Source organism: Zingiber officinale, chromosome 8B (assembly GCF_018446385.1).
Source record: "Zingiber officinale cultivar Zhangliang chromosome 8B, Zo_v1.1, whole genome shotgun sequence".
NCBI classification, from domain to species: Eukaryota; Viridiplantae; Streptophyta; class Magnoliopsida; order Zingiberales; family Zingiberaceae; genus Zingiber; species Zingiber officinale.
In genome coordinates, this window is record NC_056001.1 from 1309709 (window position 1) to 1331154 (window position 21446).

At 40.4% G+C, this 21446-nt stretch overlaps 3 protein-coding genes across 8 annotated transcripts; 2 read left to right on the forward strand and 1 right to left on the reverse strand.

The window, feature by feature from the left end:
- Positions 1-2936: 2936 nt before the first annotated feature.
- LOC122014758 (uncharacterized protein At1g51745-like) lies at positions 2937-8439 on the forward strand. 4 transcript variants are annotated; one of them, XM_042571168.1, is made up of 4 exons: positions 2938-3602; positions 4813-5162; positions 5375-5848; positions 6645-8439. In XM_042571168.1, the coding sequence occupies exons 1-4, from the start codon at positions 3406-3408 to the stop codon at positions 7916-7918; spliced, it is 2295 nt and encodes a 764-aa protein (XP_042427102.1). In that variant the 5' UTR covers positions 2938-3405; the 3' UTR covers positions 7919-8439. The 4 variants fall into 4 exon arrangements, with proteins under 4 accessions (XP_042427105.1, XP_042427102.1, XP_042427103.1 ...); XM_042571169.1 differs by having other exon boundaries at positions 4813-5045; positions 6588-8439; XM_042571167.1 differs by having other exon boundaries at positions 2939-3602; positions 6588-8439.
- Positions 8440-9000: 561 nt separating this feature from the next.
- Positions 9001-15795, forward strand: LOC122014887 (lipid phosphate phosphatase 2-like). Of its 3 annotated transcripts, none has more exons than XM_042571387.1 (9): positions 9001-9138; positions 9210-9331; positions 11123-11344; positions 11437-11524; positions 11620-11729; positions 11807-11900; positions 14782-14970; positions 15070-15129; positions 15282-15795. In XM_042571387.1, the coding sequence occupies exons 3-9, from the start codon at positions 11129-11131 to the stop codon at positions 15470-15472; spliced, it is 948 nt and encodes a 315-aa protein (XP_042427321.1). In that variant the 5' UTR covers positions 9001-9138; positions 9210-9331; positions 11123-11128; the 3' UTR covers positions 15473-15795. The 3 variants fall into 3 exon arrangements, with proteins under 3 accessions (XP_042427321.1, XP_042427320.1, XP_042427319.1); XM_042571386.1 differs by lacking the exon at positions 9001-9138 and having other exon boundaries at positions 9169-9331; positions 11123-11196; positions 11269-11344; XM_042571385.1 differs by lacking the exon at positions 9001-9138 and having other exon boundaries at positions 9172-9331.
- Positions 15796-17826: 2031 nt separating this feature from the next.
- On the reverse strand, positions 17827-20105 carry LOC122016079. The gene has a single exon (XM_042573257.1). The coding sequence runs from the start codon at positions 19893-19895 to the stop codon at positions 18060-18062; it is 1836 nt and encodes a 611-aa protein (XP_042429191.1). The 5' UTR covers positions 19896-20105; the 3' UTR covers positions 17827-18059.
- Between the last annotated feature and the right edge of the window lie 1341 nt (positions 20106-21446).

Sequence of the window (21446 nt, forward strand, 5' to 3'; positions counted from 1 at the left end):
GTTGCCAAGACTACATGCTTGGATTTACACCGCTAAGAGTCATCCTTGGACTCTCCTCCTTTGCCAAGATTACACTTGGACTTTCCTTGTTGTACCTGCACCCTGCACACTCACAATGCATATCAAATACAACAATAAACATAACTTAAATATTTGCCAAAATATCAAAATTTAGGGTACCCAGATTGCTCCAACAGTAGCGTTGTGCCAGCGATAGCCAGCTACAGACCAAAAAGCTAGCACGGTAGCTTGCTGTCATAGTGGCAGTTGGAGAGAAGGATTTCAACAGAGCCAACATTGATGGCGTAGGTTCGATGATGGGGGCAGCCGACAGCTAGGGCATAAATCCAGCCATGGGGGCTTCCGACGAGAGAGGAGACAGGGGCGACTACGGAGCTGGCAGCCTTTGGAAGCGACCTGGTCGTGGAAGAGAGAGAGAGGGAGGGTCAACATCTGCATGAGGGGAAGGTAATCGGCGAGGCGACATCGGATGGTGGGCAGTGTGAGGAGGGCAGCGACGTGCGTGAAAGTCAATTGGTGAAAAAAAACGAAGAACCCCTTCCTCTTCTCACACCCTCCCAACCTAAAGGAAAAAACCAAACTAAAATGACCAAAATGCCTTTCTAATCCTCCATATGGTCATCCCCCTTCCATCCACCATATCAATTATTATTATTAGTGTTCCGGTTAAACAATGGATGATCAAGTCATCAATTAATGGGTTGATATGCGTTCTTTGGAAGTATTAAAGAGCTTGAAAAGCACTTCAACGGAGAATTATAATGTTACTGGAGAGGGATTTTGGCAAGCCACTACTACACTCAAAGATATGATTTACTTGATGTACTTTCCTTCTCAAGTAAAGGAAAAAAAGTAAAGATTCTTGGAGCCAAAGAGAGTGAGAGTCTCTTTCATTTACCTTCTCTAGTGTTTATATAGTTATCATAAGAGCATTTCTTCAACAGATGTTGTATTCTCCTTTATTATCCTTGTATGAGCAAGTGAAGGGACCAGAGTCGATACTCGTTAGTTGCATCTTTATTCACCAAGCGCCAAGTTTTTGAAGGAGGGCATTTAAAAGAGCAGACTTGATAACCACTTGATCACCTCTCCATTCATCAATGTCATGTGTTTCGGAAATATTCATCGCCATTGTATCAATGAGGTATTAATGAAGTGGTTATGTTGTTTCCTTATTCACACACCCCTCAAGTGTTTTTAGCGGCCTCATAGAGTGTGAATCCGATCTGAGAATTGATAAGGAAATGACATTAATGTCAAGTGGTATTGAGGATAGATGAAGTTGATGACTAAGGCTGAGCCAAGGAGAATGTTGAGATCCGAGATCGAGGCATGGAGGATATCGTCGATTGAGACTGAGGTAGGGAGGATGTCGACGATCGAATTCGAGTCCGAGTCAGGAGAGATGTTAGGATCTGAGGTTGAGCCGAGGGCGATGTCAAAATCTAATGTTGAGGCATGAATGAGCCTAGGATCTAAGGCTGATGTCGGGATTTGATGCTGAGGCATAAATGATATCGAGATCTAAGGCTGTGGCATGGATGATGTCGGGTTTCGAGGCCAAGCCGGGAGCGATGTCGGGATCTGATGTTGAGGAATGTATGATGTTGAGATCTAAGATTGAGACATGGATGATGTTAGGATTAAGATTGAGATAGAGAGAACGTGAGGCTTCGAGACCCAGACATAGATGATGTCAATTCCAAGACTAAGTTAGGGAGTCCAGATCAATCTAGGTAAATTATGTATTGTGGTAAAAAGCGAATGCGCTCGCTCCCAGTGCTCTCGCCAATCCGTCCCAAGGCCAACACGGAGGAGATAAATCACGGGCGACTACTAACATTTGGAATAATGACTAGTACATAAGGGAGATATTTACCTTGGCTTTACCAAGATTCGAATCCCAGATCTCATTATGACAACATCTTATCCGCTAATCATTAGATTCATCCGAGGGGACATAGGTAAATTATGTATGTAAATGTATGTTCATTGGGATGAGTGTGATGAGCAGATTCGAATTTTATCGGGGCGGATTCTGATTCCCTTTAGATTATGTCTGATTTATTTTTATTTTAATTGACAACTCATACGACTTTTAACCATATATATCATATATGTGGGAGTTGTTATATTGAAATTTCCCAAACGTAGAACAGGACTATGATTATTTGTGGCGCCGGTAGCAGCGCTGCACGCCAAACTAAGTTTAGCAAGTATAAGTAGGCGAGATACTTGTAATCGGTTTTGTAGCACAGTAAAGTTTCTATCATTGATGACTTGTGAATAGGTTCCTTTGAATACATTTTTTTTTTGTCGGTTTTATCGATTCAGCTAGTGCACAAAGAAAAAAACACTCGCACATTAATAATCCATGGAAAAATTTTCTGATGTAAAGGTTTTTACTTAAATTAAATTGGATAGATTCAACGTATGAACCACGAAAAACAAATAAAATAAAGAACTCCTCATTTGCTCCAGTTGCAAAGATGCCGAAGGTCAGGCAACAGGGACAACGAAAGAGCCCCAACTGCACCAACAGCTGCCTGGTGAGGAAAAATCAGTGTGTGTTTTAATTTTTAAAATATTCCATGTGCGGCTTTGTTAGCCAAATTGACCAAAGAATCGTGGCGGATAACGAAGCGTGTGTTGGGTGCCTGTTCCGTTTCGCGTTTAGTTAGTATCTATCTATCTGATCACGATGTCAGCAGCGTGTATTGTGTACATGTAATAATTTGCCTAGGCTGTTTATTTGGGTCCCGTCCAGGCATTGCCTCGTGCGTAGAACACGTGCCCCCAAATGCTCTCCTTCGTTGGATCGCCATCGCACAGCCATCTCCGACTCAATGGCTCGTGAGTCGTGAAGGCGGACGTAGAAAAAAATGTGAACGGCGAGCGCCTATTTATTTAATTACCGAACCAGCGATTCGTGGAGCGGTCTCCGGAGGTCGTCGTCACCGTCTTCCTCCATTTACTATTTTGAATAAAAATTGAAAAAAAAAAAATTATTCCTCCTTTCGTCTTCCTTCTCTTCGCCATCAGCGTCGCCTCATCTCATCCCTCTACTTTGTGAGCGAAAACGGGGTGGGAAGAAAAGGGTGAACTGCACATCGATTCGTCTGTGGTGCGAGGACGGCCGCCGTTCAGTTGGTGGTTGTCGCGATCGGTGAAACCCTAGCGGAGTAAACGAGGATGAGATCTCGTTCGATATCAGTGGGAACTCATGTCGGAGCTGGACTCTTCTTGATTGGATCTGTAAAATCCGTGTTCCGCCGTCGGGATCATCGGTGACATTGGCTGCCGGGCACTCGTCGCGGTGGCTTCGATTTCTAGGGCTCCTTTTAGTTCCGCTGGGCCTGTCGTAGGGTGCTAGGAAGGCGGGCGATGGGGGGTTCAGAGGGTGGGGATGGAGGAGGGATCGGCGTCGATTGCAGCGTCGGGACGATCGTTTGGGTGCGACGGAGGAACGGATCCTGGTGGCCGGGGAGGATTCTCGGGCAAGAAGAGCTTTCGGCGTCGCATCTCATGTCCCCGAGGTCAGGGACGCCAGTCAAGCTCCTGGGTAGGGAGGATGCCAGCGTGTGAGATCTCTGATTTACCTGTTGTTTTTCAACTTACATAGTAAACTCTTTATTTGTTGATGCCGGGCTCACAATTTTTCGTTCCCAGAAATGATGTAGTGTATCTTTCGCTGGCTCCATCCTTTGCTTTCTGATATGACTTAATTTTTGAGATTTCTTCTTTTGTTTGTAGTATGAAGACTCCATGCAATGGTTATTGTAACTGCCGAATGCTCATAGTTCAATAAACACTTTCCTCCCTAGGGCATTGTAATGGAATTGAAACCATTCCAAATATCTAGTTTAACTCAAACATAAGCTAGTCTCAGGAGTACAACAGTACAATATAATGCTGTGGCTAATTTATTGTTGAATAGATAACCTAGAGGATTGGTGTTTAATTGAGGCATAGGATTTGGTAAACTCTACAACTACTGGAACTATTGTTTATTGGAAATTGAGAATTATACATTAAATTATGGAAGCCTGTAGAATCAAAGGAAAGATAGTTATGTACCATCTGGAACAATTTACATTTTTCTCGACCAAGGAACATGTCAGTCTGTGTGGCTGCCAATTTTGATTTATATGTCCTGTGTTTTAGAAGAGCACTACAATTTGGATGAGTCGAAGTCCTTTTCATGGTTTTACCCTTCAAGACTATTTAACAATGGCAGGACAACCCTTTTACCATCAAATTCTTCTGGGTTCGGATGGAGGCATTAGTTAATAGTTGCATAATCATAGTATACATATAGGTGGGATTTAAACCAAGACCTTGGTTATAATTCATTCCTACAAATCAAACCATATTCAATTATTCTAATGCAGTTCCCTAATCCTAATGCTTATCAAGTCTAAAACAGGGATACCAGTGGCTTTTGAAGTTTTTCTTCTTTTGTTGTTTTTGAGGACTTGGAGGGGATTTGAAGTAAGACCTTGGCAATAACATCCAAGGGCCAGTTGAGCAAAGATAGAACCTACTCTTATCTTCATTAATTGGCACTGTGCAAAGCTGCAAACGCTTCCAAAATCTTTAGATGGACCTCCCAACAGTTTCCTTATTCATGGCTATAAGCTTCATATTGTTTTTTTTACCTTTTGCTATAAGTTTGCACATTGGAGAAATTAGTTACTTGGCTCATACAAACCTTGGATTATATTGAATTTTGTTTATCTGGTTATGTCTATGTAATAGTAGTAGTGATTTTTAAGATGAACCTACCTGCAGTGACTGGTACAATCTGGAAAAATCAAAGCGTGTTAAGTCATTTCGCTGTGGAGAGTTTGATGCTTGCATTGAGAAGGCTGAAGCTTCATTAGGAGTACCTATCAAGAAACGGGAAAAATATGCCCGCAGAGAAGATGCTATTCTTCATGCTCTTGAACTTGAGAGAAAGCAGCTTGAGCTAAAGCAACCAAAACAAGCGATTATCTCAAATGGAATTACCAGCAAGCCTTTAGGTACTCTGAAGATAGAGTTTAATAACTTGTCATCTTCAGATAAATTTACCAGAAATGATGAATCGTCATTTCAAAGTGATTGTGCCGCTCGCAAAGCTCCACTTATTAGAAAACCAGGTTTGTTGCTTGAATAAAATAGGAGCAATTGTATGATTTCAAATGATGTAAAAAAATTGTAAGCAAATAGGAAATATTTCTGAAATTATTTTTTGGAATGAGAGAACTCCAGGATTTTGGTTTGCCTATTGCTCTAAAGAAAAGGGTCTCTTTGTCTGTTTCTTTGTTGGCTAGCACCAAATTTGCTGAGAATGATGTATTCGCTTTTGTAGGTTCTGACGATATAGTCGGAGGTACAAGTCATGTCAATGGAGATAAAAGTAATTTGACAATCAAGAGTAAAAGGTCACATGGTGGATTTTCTGAAGAGTATTCAGTCAAAAAACGTGATAGACGTCGTCCACTTGTTCAAGTTCTACAAACTAGTGCAAAGATACCAGCATCTCATTCTTCTCGTTTTGATTGTTATCCTTATGATTTCTCATTGAAAGACGAGCAAATCCATATGGGTATTTATCAGGAAAAACAAAGTAGCTGCATCTATCTTTCTGCTGATTCAATTGTCTCACAGAATGATAGAGATAATTCTTCTGAAGAAACTCAATCATTGTCAGACAAGTGTGGTTTCAATCAACCTGGTTCAGTGGCAGAAGATTGCTCAACTTCTGAGATGAGTTTGACAAATGATTCAGATACTTCTCCAAGGGATTACTTGGACACTGAGATGGAGGGACATATCTCAGGAGGTATTGCTCTTGAATAGTGTGATCTTTTATCTTGATCTGCATCATCATTGGCACATTTAGGGTCTTAAGTTTGTAAGTCTTATTTTTGTTTTCTTTTATTTCTTTTACTTACCTAAGCAATGTTTAGTTTAGCATGACTCTGTGTCATATTTGTTGGTATTACAAATGTGGCCACAAAATATATCAAGTCCTTATATCACTATATTGCTTCAATGTAGATGATTGCAGTTTTGCGAACTAGTAGTTTGCTCTGTTGTTAATTAACAGCTGAAACCTTTTGCACTTCAGTTAATGGATGGCACTAATCCAAAGCTTCAAAGCTTTTGCAGTACCTTATAATAATAAAAATATATATATTCAATGATGCGGTCAAATGGTAAAAATAAACATTAACATGAAATCTTGCTGGATGAATTGTAGCTCTGAGCCAAACAACTTTAGTTACTGAATATTAGTGAGAATTTAGACTTGCAGGGGCAAAAGCATATAGTTGGCAAGTTGGTTATTTTTTATTGTGCACCTCATGCCTTGTTAAACGTTTCAGACAAACAAGAACTTAACCCTGCTTTCTCATTTGTACCAATCGTGAATAATACACGAATATAAATTTGAAAGAATGAAGGATATTTGTGTTATTTTCTTAACCCAGTATTAGTTTCTGATTTTGATGCTTATTTGCAGTATTCATTAACTAAATTTTCTATTATTCTTTATATTATCTATGTTGGTTTCGTTTCAGATACTGGTCGATCCCTTGGATCAAAAGATTGTGACCCTCCTCAACATTGTGTTTCAGATGAATTCGAAGAGATGGGCAATGATGAAGTGCCTTCTTCCCGCATCATATCCAACCTTCATCCTTTTGAACAATCTGCAGCCGACACTACTGGGGTCGGAATCTGTAAATGGCATATAAAAGGAAAACGCAACCACCGTAGTGTAGTTAAGCTGCCAATTGATGGAATGGATGGCAAGATCTGCATTATGAGTTCAGATAAATGGGATTGTTCTATGAGGGAAACAACAAATGTAATCAGGTGTGGTAGTTCAAAAATGGAGATGGAACCTTGCAGACAGAAGGCTCTTGATCAAGGTTTGTACATAAAAAAGGAGGTTAGTTATGCTTGTGATGAGGTTGATTTGATTCGTGAAGATTTCCTTCACGAGCAGGATGAGTACAGAAGACAAAGACATAAACTGGCCTCTAAAGCAGCTAGGGATCTTGGGCAAAACCATATTGGCTTTAACAATTTGGAAGATGATTCTCATTTGATGTCAACATCAGGCTGGGAGGCTGATGAGCCACCTTATGGACTTGAAGGTAAATACTGGGAAGACTCTGACGAGTGTTTTGATCCTGTTTATCCTGCTCATGCCATGAGAGATGTGGGAACCATTTTGTATGATGTTGACCTGAAAGTTAAAGCTAGCTATCAAGGCGAGCGTGTTCCTTTGGTTTCTTTGATGAGTAGGTTGAATGCAAAAGCAATTGTAGGGCACCCCATCCAGATTGAAATATTAGAAGATGGTTGCACATGTGAATACTTGTGCATCAATTATGCTAATACTGATGAAAATGCTGCTAACCAACCAGTTTGGAGGACTGCAAGAAGAACAGTTATGCAACGAGTTCCTCGTTCTCATCCAGTTGCATCTTCTTTGGAAGATGGTGAAGCTGTGGGGTCAAGATATCAAAATGCATCTCCTTCCTTCATATATCCCAATCCTTCTCAGAATGTACCTAAGGTAGCAAATAAGAAAGTTTCTCATCGCCACCAGCACCAATTATCATCAGGAAAAATTCAGAAAAAGTCCCATAAGAGAGTAAGCTTGTCGAGCCAAAAAACTAGAGCACTATCTTCTTTCACAATTGAAAAAAGATTTGGTGGTGGGGCTGTTAAGGTATCACATGCTAGAGGTAGCAATATGTTGGGCGGTTTGATAAAACCTTCAGGGCAAGTGCCTTCTGTTACATGTGTCCCTATGAAGATAGCCTTTAGTAGGATTCTTGAAGCAATTGGAAGGCCATCAGCTTTGAGCAATCGTGTCAGAATAGCCATCCAACAATGAAAAGATAATACATCATAGTTTACAGTTATCAGCTAGAAGTTGTTGATACTCTACGGTCCTGCATTCCATGCTTCATATAAACTATTTGACTCTGCATCCAAAGTGAATGCTTCTGTCAACTGACTTCATTAGATCAGCGATTATGCCCATCCGAACTGCTGCTGATTGTTGTTGATCGGTTATATATATATATATATATACACCTGGTTAGGAAACTAAGGCAGTATCTTGGTGCCCATGGCTGGCTGCCCTTTAGCAAAGGGTCCGTGTGGAACGTGGGTATCATGGAATGCTGGTGTGCTTTTCTGTTCAAGAATTCAACACCGTGGTTGTCTGACTTCTTGTAAATTACTAACTGCTACCGTGAGTGTGTTCTATCATTCGGAAATATACATGTTACAAATTTCATAAGGTCTTGTAGAAGAGCCAGTATCTGTAAGATTTATATCGGTACAAAGCTTGTTTATTGTTCAATGATGCAACTGTTCGTGGAAGAGTACCAAATCATACCGTTCAGCTAATGCTACTGCATTTTAAATTCTTATTCTCTTGCTGATCCAAAAAGATTCTCCGTTTCATGGTCATTGCACGGCTAATCATCTTATCAGGGAGTATAACCTGTGTGCCTTCCTGATTTTTAAACATACAATTCACTTTCAGGAACTTTGGTCAATCTGTCGGTGACAATAAGAAATTTCAACCTAAATACTTGAAGAGTGATCATTATACTTCAACTTTCAGATTTCGTAGGTAGTTTGCTTCAACCTAAATACTTGACAAGTTAAATGATTCTGGACAAATAATTGAAAATTAAGCTGAAAAATAAAGTGTACAAAACTACTTCTGGACAATTTAAATTTTCGATGTATTTTATAACTTTGGAAAATATAATTTGATATCGTTAATTTGTCTATGAAGTTGTTTTGTCAAACAATTTAATATAATGAAATTGAGAATTTTGTTTCATAATTTTTTAATAATAATTTACCTTTTTTTTTAAAAAAAAAAAGTATTTTAGTTCATCAACATGTTTCATGACGAAGCCTGATTATCAAGCGTTTTGGTAAAATAACTAGATAACTTTTTAGAAATTCTAGTCACTAAAAATACAAATAATTATAGAAATTCCAGTTTCTTCATTCACTAAAAATAGCCAATTTTTCTTCAGACCCACTGCCACTAGGTTTTGTTCGATGCTTTTGCAGCAATCATGATGTGACGTATGGTCTTTCTCCTTCAGCGTCGCTTTTAATTGCTTGATAACTCATCTCTTTCGATAAGATGCTTGCAGTTGCCGACACGGACGAGGACGAGGACGAGGACGAGGACGAGGGTTTACTTACGGAAGGTCTTCAGGTTCCGCTGCTTCCACAGACGGAGAGTACATCTTCTCCGATACGGCAAAGGAAATCTGTAAGATAATGAATCATCAGCCTTTCCGCATCCTCTTTGGTGTTTCCTTAGATTTGACTTCTATGTCGGGGAATTTTCTTCAAGTAAACAGTTGTCCTTCTAGATCTCGCTTTGTTGGGCGCATTGATCTTAAGAAGTAACAAATGAGTGGAAAGTATGGACTTATAATGTGTCCTCGTTTAGGCCCTGTTTTTCTTGTGTCAATAACTGTCAAAATTGTGACTTCACCCTTTTTCTCCTGACGGATGTAATTTCTCCCCTGATGGACGTAATTTCTCTCTGTCCTACTTCCGCTGGTTCTGTCCTTCTTTGGCTTAATTGGTTCTTGAGTGTTGATTAGATAATTCTAGAAAAGAAAAGTCAAAATTTTGGAGTTTTCTGTAAGCCCAATTTTGGGACTAAACTATTTTAGGTTTCTCGTGTGCTTGCTGTGTCCAAAAAGATGCACCGAGTGGATTTTCTAATCTTAAGCAGGCATTCAATTTCAAACTAATTATCTTCGTCCATCCATGCCGCTCACCCTAATCTGGTATAATTTGGCATCATAAACGCATACCTTGATTGACAATGAAATCTTCCACAGCCATAGCTCTTAGGAGGGAAATGGATACGGAATTTCCATGAAATTAAAATCAAGGTGTGTCACATGTAAAGAGCCATAGCTTTTCTGAATACGGTTATGTGTCAAATATAAATATCCTGTGTAGTTTCTGTAAATAAATTATAAAATGAATCGACTGTCCATTGGGTTACTGCAGATGTATGTTGCATTGAGCTTAAGAAACAAAGCATAAGTATAGTAATCTGCAGTTTATTTAGCCTAACAGGAAATTCATGCTTGTTTCTTCGCAACTTAGTGTACATAATAGTATTTTTTTCCCCCATTATAGCTGCTGCTTGGACCATAGCTCTCAGGGAAGCAATAAAAGGTATTGGTTCAAGAAGCATCATATGTTCTTCCTGGGAAAAACTACACATCATGTGCCACATACATATCATTTGAATTCATGTCATTCTTCGTACATTACCCTATTGGGTATGTAAAATAGATAGCTAGGGAATTATGTGATACATTGTTCACTGTAATCATGCATCTCTACTGATCCTCCACACCTGATATTCATGGGCAAAACCATATATACAGGAGGAACTAATATTACACATCGGTCCATAGAAACAATTATGCAGTGGGAATTATTAATACTCCACTTGTAAATAATAAAACCTTCCATTATGTCGCACTCTTTTTCTTCCTCATAAATAGATCATAGTATTGATTGACCTTTAGCTTTGACACATAATGTCAGTAGTCCTGGTCAAGAGATAAAGAATAACCATTGATAGGAAATGTTTTTATCATTGTAAATAGGTGCAGAAACTTCAGTGCGCATATTTCTTGCAGATATAACAATCTTAGATACTCTCTGGGCATCGTATTGACTCAATGAAGTTGATCAAGAGTTAAATTTCATACTTGTATCATTAACAGTAACAAGAGTGACATAAGTATTCATTATTAATTATATGGATCATTATATTGATTTCTGCGCCGTCAGTTCTATTAAGCTTATGTTGTTGCACTAGTCATTAAATTCTCTATGGTGTTTCTTGTTCAAGTGCTTATCAGTTTTTTCATGATGTGTTCATATCTGTGTCTCTAATTGCAATTTTTTTAATCCGGAAATAGATGAACTTACCTACATCTGTACTTACATTTAACAACTGTTAAAAATAGATAAATGCAAATTCAAGAATCATTACAGCGTAATTCTTTATCTATGCATCTTTCAGGTGAAAATGCCAGATATACAGCTAGAATCTCACACATTGAGATCCCATGGAACCCAAGTTGCAAGATTTCACATGCATGATTGGATCATACTCATCCTCCTTGCTGTAATAGATGGTTGTTTGAATATAATAGAACCCTTTCACAGGTTTGTTGGACAAGGCATGATGACAGATCTGATGTATCCGTTGAAAGGCAATACTGTTCCATTTTGGGCTGTTCCGGTACATTTAGTTGTCTTTTCTTAAGTGTTCTCCCTTATTTATTACTATTTAGTTTCACATTGATATATTTTGTAATAATATCTTTTTGGCAGGTGATTGCAATTCTATTGCCTTTTGCAATTATTATTGCAATTTATATCAAAAAGCAGAATGTGTATGATTTACACAATGCAATCTTGGGTATGCTTAATTTCTCTTTTTTGATAGTGATAATCAGTTTTGTTTGATAATAAGTTACTGGCATTCTTTGAGTTGATTGGTACATTTGTATTCAGGTTTGTTCTTTTCTGTGCTTATAACTGGAGTTTTAACTGATGCAATTAAGGATGCTGTTGGTCGGCCAAGGCCTGATTTTTTTTGGCGTTGTTTTCCTGATGGAAATCCTGTGAGTCTGGAATTTAAAATTTCACATAAATCATCATTTTGTCAAACAGGGTTGTGTACTTGTCTATTCATATACAGCTATATGATAACAAAACAACTGGTGTCATATGCCATGGGGACAAAAGTGTTATCAAAGAAGGGCACAAGAGTTTTCCAAGTGGGCACTCATCATGTAAGCATCAATAACCTCTTACTCAAATGTTATCACTTTTTGCTGTATTGACAACTATCATACATTGTTCTAAGTGCTGCAATGGTTTTAAGTTTAATATGGTCCAACTTACCCACTCGAAATGTCATTTCTTGTGAGCTATCAATATCACTTGTAAATAAAAAATTAATCACATTCTCTCATGGTTGGTGCATTTGATCTTCTAAAATTTAGGCTCATTAACTGAAATCATATGTATTTGTCATTGTAATAACCAGCCAAGTACGAAAACTAACCCACTTGACAGGTCCAACTTTTTCCAAAATGCTTAAGATCAAGTTAATACCAATTCAGCCATTATAACCGTATAAATTCCTTTCATTAGCTCACAATGTGCCATGGGAGAATAAATTGGGATGCCATGTCTTCACCACTAAGGTTTGACATCCCTATCAAGTTCAAAGTCTGACTCCAGGCCAAAATCATCCCAAGATTCCCAGGATTGTTTGTTATGCTCAAACTTTTAATCCATTTACAATCTTAGTTACACCACACACGAAGCTCTTTGCAATCAGAAACCTATCATTTCTTAGGCTTTGGTTTGCTTTGATAGCAATTATAAGAATCTTATTGAAATTAGGAAACTGGTTCAATAACTTGAATGGTCCAATGACTCCAATCATTCTAAAAAAAGTTTGAGCATAAGTGTTGATATGGGGAAATAATAGGGCCTCCACGTAGCGTTAGATATCTGTCTATGTGGATAGAGAAGTCAAAAAGGGACCAGCTTAAACCCAGCCAACCGGGACGAAGATTGCTTAGCCGATTGGTGCGAAGACAACTCAACCGGGGTGAAGGTCACTCCCGATCGGCTGAAGAATCGCTCAACCGACCAGGACAAGAAATCTCTCGGCTGACCGGGGCGAGAATCTCTGAACCAACCGGGACGAAGATTGCTTAGCTGATCGGAGCAAAGACAACTCAGCCGATCAGGGCGAGGATCGCTCCATCTTAAATGATCATTCATGGCTAATCCCGAGCAGTTAGGCCTCTGAGGTGAATGGTCCCGACAGGCTGATAATTCATTGAGATACAGTAGTATTCAAGAGGTTGAAGATGAATGGTCAAGGGCATTTAATGATCATTAGGTGTTAATAATCGTTAGGTATTAATGATAAAACATTAATAACCATTAAAACACCAGGAAGGGGAAACAGTAGCAAAAGAGAATACTCCATCTGCATTTATTACAGCTTCATTAAATATGAGGAAGAAGTGAAGACAAAGATTGCTCCTATTTGCGATTAATGCAGCAATATCATTAAACAGGAGAAAATGGAGGGTTTAGGCACTGAGAATGCTATAAAATGATATGTCAAGTACGAAGGAAGTAAGTTTAATCACATCTCTAAATTCCTCTACTATTCTTATTCCTTTTTCTACCACTGCTTCTGACTTGAGCGTCAAAGTGGGAACGTCGGGGCAATCCTAGCGCCCTTCTAACCCTCCATGCTTGTCTTGAGTTTTGGCCATTCCCCAGGGGCTCCGGAGAATGGTGGTTCCTCCCTTCAGCCTCTTTGGTGGTTCCAAGCAGCAGCAGCAGTCCAGATCATTGCCACATCACCGGTGATATCTCTAAAAGTCTTGGCGGAACAAGTGTATGGTACTTTATCAGGCCACAATACCCACCAGGGGGTGTCCCAATCTCCCCCAACATAAGTTTGGCAGTGTCATCAAAATTCAAAGTCTTATTCATAGCTAAGAACCATTCCAATGGCATCCCTACCAGTGCATTCAAATGTTTCCAGCTGTTACACTTCACCATGCTTTGGACAAGTATTTTCTAAAATGATTTGCGACAATCTCACCAAATTAGCAAATGAACCCTCATACTTTATAGGTCAAACTGCTAGCCCAAAAATACTTGAGCTCAATTTCATAGTAGCAATTAGCTCAAAACTCCTGTACAAAAGAAATTCTATATATGAGACTAAATTGAGTTGTTAGAATCATAGATGAAGTGTTATCATACAACAATTCTTGGGCAGAATGATAAGGATATTTCCTTTTATTAGTTATCTATAAGAGTGACAGCTTTCTAACTGTGTGATTGTAGTACTTCAGGAGTAAAATGCCTGTTCTTGGTACTTAAGAAACTGAGAAGTTTTAATCTAGTTATGTTTATGCAATATAGATATCTTCTCAGCTCTTATCTTATCCAATGTTTTGCAAGAACATAATTTTTTTAGTTCTTATGAAAAGTATTTTTCCAATTTACAAAAGAAATGGCATGGTCTTATATCAGATCTACAGGCGACTGATACTAGAGTTTATTCAGATGATCAATGTCAAGATCTGCAGCATAATAGGATTGAGAAAATGAAACTTGATCAATCTTGTATTTCTATTATGGTTATAAAAACGTATAATTAATAGTATATTCCTATCCAGCATGCAAAGGAGTTCTTCCACCATCTGCAAAATACATAAATCCACGGATTCTGTAATTCAATCAATCAGAAAAAAAACTAAGGACTCGAATACATCTCCTGATGTCATGTTGTATTTAACACACGACTCATTCTAGCATTATTTTTACTGTATTCTGATACATTACTTAATACAAGACTAATTGGCTATTTACTTGCATGGTATTTTTTTTTTTCCATTGAGTCAAATGACTGACTTTTCTACTGACCAGATCATTCTGTTTCAGAGTTTCTCAATCATAATGTCCTAACTGTTAGTCCTTTCCTCAGTATGGACTAAAGCAAATGCATGCAAAATTTTTGTGGACATGATTTGACACGAGTGCTGAAACGTAGCCAACATTAGATAATTTGTGATATTTTTATAGGAATTTGGTGGTTCTGTCATGCAACATTCTTTATGTTTTTTGCAGGGTCTTTTGCAGGTCTAGGCTTTTTATCTTGGTACCTTGCAGGGAAAATTAAGGTTTTTGACCATAGGGGTCATATTGCAAAACTGTGCATTGTACTTCTCCCACTGTTGTGTGCAGCTCTTATTGCAATTTCTCGAGTTGATGACTATTGGCACCATTGGCAAGATGTCTTTGCAGGAGGTTTTCTCGGTATGTTTTAAAATCAAGTTAATTTTCATATCACAGTGTCTATATGTTTGTCAATGGATGTCTTATGTGTGCCTATGACCAATTGTTTGTCATTAATAGGTTTGGTAATTGCTTCATTTTGTTATCTGCAATTCTTCCCCCCTCCTTATGATATCGATGGTACGTTCCTTTACCTGTTCAGGTATATGCCTTGAGTGTTTTTTTCCCCTTAAAAATCTAATAATGATCGTGTCAAACATGGAGTTGGTAAGATCTCATTATGATGTATCTTTCTTCTTAAACCATATTTACGGCTCACCTTGTTCTTCCAGGTTGGTTTCCTCATGCATATTTGCATGCCATGGCTGATATTAGAAGCAGTACACAGACAACTACAAACCCTCTGCGGTCGCGGCCTTTGGAGATGGAGACGGTCTATGTTTCATCTGGAGTTCAGCATGTAGCCCAGATGAGTGATGCCAATTTAAGTCTCGATACAATGGAAGCTGGTAGATGGCATTGACTCTCAAGTTTGGATGCTGCTGAGATTTAGCGTAGATTTTTACGTGTCAGAAAGATTTCAAATATTGGGATCCCTTGATCGTTAGCAACATGTCTCCTCCTAGATACGCCTGCGACATCTGTTTTTAGCCTCGTTTTTTTCTTCTTTTCTTTCCTGCCATTCACGTCATTTTGATGTTTCATGTATTTTGGATTCTAAGGTTTTCTACTCAGATAAAACAGTGCAAATCTTTGTCTGTATTTTAGCACTTGCAGTTTGCTTAAGTTGGTCAAATTCAATTGTGTTCATACTGTTTCGCATCAGAAAGTTACCTTGATTCTCAAGTTTCGCCAAGTTTGTCAATTATATTAATTGCATGCATTCTTTACACTCATTTTAGTTTGCCTGAAATCAGTAATGCTTGATGTTTATTTAGCGCAAGGAGTATCATATTTTTCATCCATTCGGCTGATGATAAATTGAATTAACGAAGTCTTCTGTTCGATGTTCAGTCAGCCTCCCCAGGAAATTGTGCTTTTGATTATATACTTGTGTAGCCTGAAAAGTTCATGCAGCAGTGATGCTGAGAAAGGAGCAACACTAACGCTCCAAAAAAGATTTCCAAGTTCTGCAATGCCAAGGAGGTAGGCGGCATGCTTCTTAGCGTTCCATTGCCAAGCAAAATGGTGATTTTGTTCATCCCCACCTCCCTCGTTATTGGTCTCATCGTGAGATGAAGTGAGATAAAAAGAAACCACCAACTAATCTGATAGTGAGATGAAGTGAGAGAAAAATAAACCACCAACTAATCTGAAAAAAAAAACAAAAGATAATTTTGCTGATCCCAAATAGTTTAGTCAGAAAGATAAATATTCCCGAGAATCTTCCTATGCCCAATTCAATAAATCTACCATTTGAGTACCAATTGCGCTACACCAGTGGGGACAAAGAAGCCACCAAATTGAAAGTAAAAATATGATAACGCTTACGTCAAGCACTCCTCATCACCAGTCTTACGTTCTTACAATGAAATGAAGGGAGATAAATCAAATACTAATCGATCCTGTAAGTGGGAGAGTTATTTGTCACAGTCATAACTCAAATTCTTACCATTAATATAATATAAGTTTAAGGCCAAATCCTCTTGACCCCTTTTGCGATCCAGAGAATGCTCACTTTGTATGTATTGGTGGGGATGCATGATCTCCAATTGTAAAATAGATGGGAACCATATATCCCCACTAATACATGGAAAAGGAATATCCTTTACAATTCCTTTTCATGGAAAAAGAATATCCTTTGGACTGCAAAAAACAATCCAGAGGATTTCCTCTCTATAAGTTTACCACTTGACTACTAACCCAGTTAGGAAGTTAGCAGACAAAGAAGCCACCAACTTAGCTAGTGGTCAAATTTCCAAGCACAAAACTGCTCACATTTGTCATCATCAACTTTTAAATCTTTGTGCAAGATTATATCTTTCTTGATATGAAATTAAGAGTGTAAATTTGGAAGAGTCAGATATATTCGGATTGGATTAGAGATTGGTTATTAAAAAAAAATTCACCCGAGTCTGATCCAAATCGAACTCAATCCGAAAATCGTAAATCCAAATTCAAATCCGGATAATCTGATTTTTTTTATTATTTTTCTATAATTTTTCACTTTTATTAAAATATTTTATCATTATTATACATTAAGTACATAAACATTTTAATTTTTAAAATAAAATTTAATTTATCCTTACAAAAAAAAAAAAAACTTTTAAATCCTAAATCCACGCCCTCCTCATCACCACCTCGATTCTCTCTACCGATCACCTCTTCGCGGTCACCAACCTCCTCCGATCATATGCCTCCCACAACAACCTTCCTTCTGCCCGCCACCTGCTCGACCTGAGTCCCAACAGGACGACACTCCTCTGTAATTCCATCAAACGAGCACACGCACGCGGCACGCCTCCGCCAATTCCCAGTTGCCTACGCCCTCTTCAACCTAATGTGTCAAAGCCTCTGCATCGGGCGAAGAATTGTGATGTCCATTGCAATGGAGCCCATATGATCCATGCATTTGTTTTCCGTAATGGCCTTGGCTTGGCTCCGATTTCATGGTCAGCCCTTATATATCTGCTCTCCCGCAAGCAGGACAATAATCTAAGGAAACTCTAACGTTGCTTGGAGAAATGACAAGTTCGGGTAAAAGGCCAGAGAGGAAACAATACTCTAACGTTGCTTCAGAACAATACTCTTATCATTTAAAGTTCTACGCAATGCAAGAAGTAGCCTTTGTATCATCCTGACCAGTATCTCAACTAGGAAGAAGGGAAGAAGAGTACAAGTATCACATTAAGCTTCCTACTGTATCAAATAAAAACATAAGAGTAAACATGATGAATTTGATTAGGACAGTAACCACTGATCAATAAATGATAAATCTATTAACCAACAAAAAGACATAGCAAAATAATCAAGATGGCGATGGGGGAAATATGAAAGGATACAGATCAATTATGCTCACACGACAAGAATTTCAACAAGTACCTGAAAAGCATACGCAAGCGCGAATAATATCTGCATACTCCTCAGCCTCCATTCCTGCTCAAGTGGTGCTAGCATGTGTTGATACCATCCTTACAATCCCTCGTCAAGTTGTTGAACGTCTCTACTCGATTTTTTGCTCTATACAGCACCTCAGTGTCCACTGCCACCCTCATGTACCCATCAAACTCAACAGGCCGCCCATTGTTGAGAGACATTGTCTCGTTATACCATTCGCTTCTGCTCCCCCATAAATCCTTGTAATCGTCAAGCAAATGCACCTTGTAGTGCGATCGCAGCTTATCAAAATAGTTGTAGAATGGTTCGTTTGTGGCAACGTAGAGGTTTCTCCATTCACGAATCATCTTTGTTAGCTTCTGCGCAAGAGCCTCGGGGGAGGTATCTGTGTCCAGATTGGGCCAGAGCTGCTTGTTCCTGGCCTTCTCTCCCCTGATCACATGGACAGCATCATAGTCCCAATCCATTCTTCCTGCGATCTGCGACACAATGTTCATCAGTCGCTTGGATTTCCAAATGGAATGCCATGGCCGCTGGATGGACTTAGCGGCGCTCCCCTCGCACACACGGTACCAGTAATTCTCGGGCTCGGCCCCCTCGAATTGCCTCCAGATGATAGCGCTCTTGTCCTTCTGGAGCTGCATTGGAGTGACCTTGTAGGTGGGCACCTTTCGGACCGTGATCTTTGCGCCGCGCTTTTGGCCGGAGGCCTTCTCCCACCGTCGCCAGTCTCTCAAGAATTCACTCTCCTCCACCACCGAAGCTGACTCCTTGAGGTGCTCGAAATCGAAGTAGTATCTAAAATCCTTGCTCTCATCGTTCCGCCCACTGGGATTGTACGTGGCGGGGAGGCAAATGTTGAGATCCAGCACGAACGTTCGATTCAAGAACTGGGCCTCGCCGAGGCCGCAGAGGAAGCTCCACAAGTACTGATTCATCCCCTTGCAGTAGTCGCCGCCGCGCGTGTAGTAGAGATACTTGCCCTTTCGGAAATCCGACTCGGATCCGAGAGTCGGGATGGTGTCATTGATCTCGGCGTCCGGGATCTGGGTGGGTGGGGCAGGGGAAGAGGAGCGGCGAGGAGAAGGAAGGGGCTTAGGGGCTGCATTGGAACCGGAGTGGAACTTCCCGGCAGAGACGACCACGTAGCTGCAGTTGTCGGCGATGGCGAGGTGGAACCGGCGGTAGTCCCTGTACCGACGCCACGACTTCTCGCGTCGGTTGCGGAAGCGCCAGGAGGCGTCGCACTCCCCGGTGACAGATCCCGGGACGGATTTCTCGTAGTTGAGAAAGATGATGGAGCGGCGGAAGACCCGGGCGTTGAACCGTCGGATAGCAGCCAATGCGCGCGGGTCAGAGCAGTTGATTGGGGCGTCGGACTTGCAGTCGGTGGAGGGTGGCGGAAGCGTAGGGACGAGGGCGGAGGTGGCGTTATCGGCCGCATCAGGGGTAGAAGCGTTGTCGGCGGGATCTGGGGTAGAAACGTTGTCGGTGTCATCAGGGGTGGAAGCGTTGTCAGCGGGGTCAGAAGAAGTGGGGGCGATGTCGGAGGTATCAGTAGAGTTGTCGGAAGCATCGGGCGAGGCTGTGGCGTTCTTGGGGGAGGGGGAAGGGGCAAGGTCTTCGCCGGTCCGGAGGACGGAGTCGTCAGTGCGGAAGGTGGCGTTGGGGAGGGTGGCAGCTAGGGACTTGGAGATGATTGCTTTGGGGGAGTCGAACCATGGGTCAGGGGGCTGGTAGGTGATGGCGACAACGGTGAAGACGAGGACGAAGAGGACGAAGGCGGAGAAGCAGACATTGCCGAGCACCTTGATCGCCTTCTGGCTCAGCGGCAGCTCCCGCACCGCCGCCCTGCCCACGAGTGCATCTCCTTCGCCTGGATCCTTCATGATTATCTCGAGATCCAGAAGGAGGAGGCCGGGATTTGAAGGCGGTGGCGGCTGGCGGTGGGTGGAGAGGAGATCTCAGAAGAGTGAAGCTGATGGCGAAGCGCCAGCGACCTGCTGCGGTGGCCGATTCACCTATATTTGTTCCGTGTCTAAACCAGGCAGGCTACAGGGACTTATACGCTCAAGCCCAGCGTGACAGACATCCTCTGGTCGCACCCCGTGTAATGCAGTGATAAGTGGATATAATAACCCACTATTAGTGATTGATGGATTCAATGACTCCATTGATTAAATAGGTATAGATGATTAAATCTCGTCTATCATTATTCTTGGTCTAGGAGCGGACCAGACCAGAGGATCTCGCTTGAAGTGGAGCAAAGATCCTCTAATCCGTATTTAGTAGACCAAGGCCTTGGTCTAATACAGTGATAGATGGATTCAATAGCCTCCACCTATTAAATAAGTGGAGATCAATAAATCTCGGGCAGGGATCCTCTAATCCTGAATCCCTGTACCAGCCCTGGTCTCTTGCTCATTCATTATTGGATGGGTTGAATCCCACCTGTTTAACAGATGGAGTCTGATTCACCCATCCAATGAATGAATAGAGCCTCTTCCGGTCCAGAAAATTCTGGACCAGAGGATCTGGCCTCATAAATCTCACCTATAACTGCCCCTCATCAAGGAGCGGACCAGGACAAGCAGGACCAAAGGATCCTGCTTGAGGCGGAGCAAAGATCCTCTAATCTGCATTTAGTAAATCAGGCCCTAGTTCAATACAGTGATAGGTGGATTAAATGACCTCCATCTGTTAAATAGGTGAGGATCATTAAATCTCGCCTATCACTGTCTCTGGTCCAGGAGCAAATTAGGACAGGCGGGACTAGAGAATAATGTTTGAAGCAGAGTAGAGATCTTTTGATCCATATTTAGCGGACTAAAATCCTGATCCAATAAGTGATAGATAAATTTAGAGCTGTCAGATGTGTCAACCCATAGCGGAGTGGGTTAACCATTTGGCAGGATGGGGTGGGCCAATCCGTCAACTTGACGGGTTGGAAAATTTCCAACCCAACCCAATCTAAAACAGGTTGCGAGTTTGACGGGCCAACCCGCGGGTCTATCAATTTTTTTAAAAAAATAATAATAAAAAATATTTCATATCTTCAACGTTTTACTTCGGAAAAGTTTTATCAATCAAATGTATTCATAAACATGTAATTTAAATATAAATGGATACAAACAAGTACTCATGTTAAATGAAAAGTACTATTTTTATTTCAAAATTATAACAAAGAAAGATAATAAATTGACATAAAACTTAACTTACATGTGTTTTTAAATCTGTGGGTCAACCCAAACCCGTCGTGGACCTAGGTGGGTCGGCCCGCAGCAAACTTAAGTTGATAAAATTTCAATTCAATCCGCTTAAATTTTTTGACGGAACGAATTAATCCGATGAATCTAACCTAAATTAACGGTTCTAGATAAATTCAATGATCTACATCTACTAAATAAGTTGGGATAATTGAATCGGCCTGTAGTCCAAGA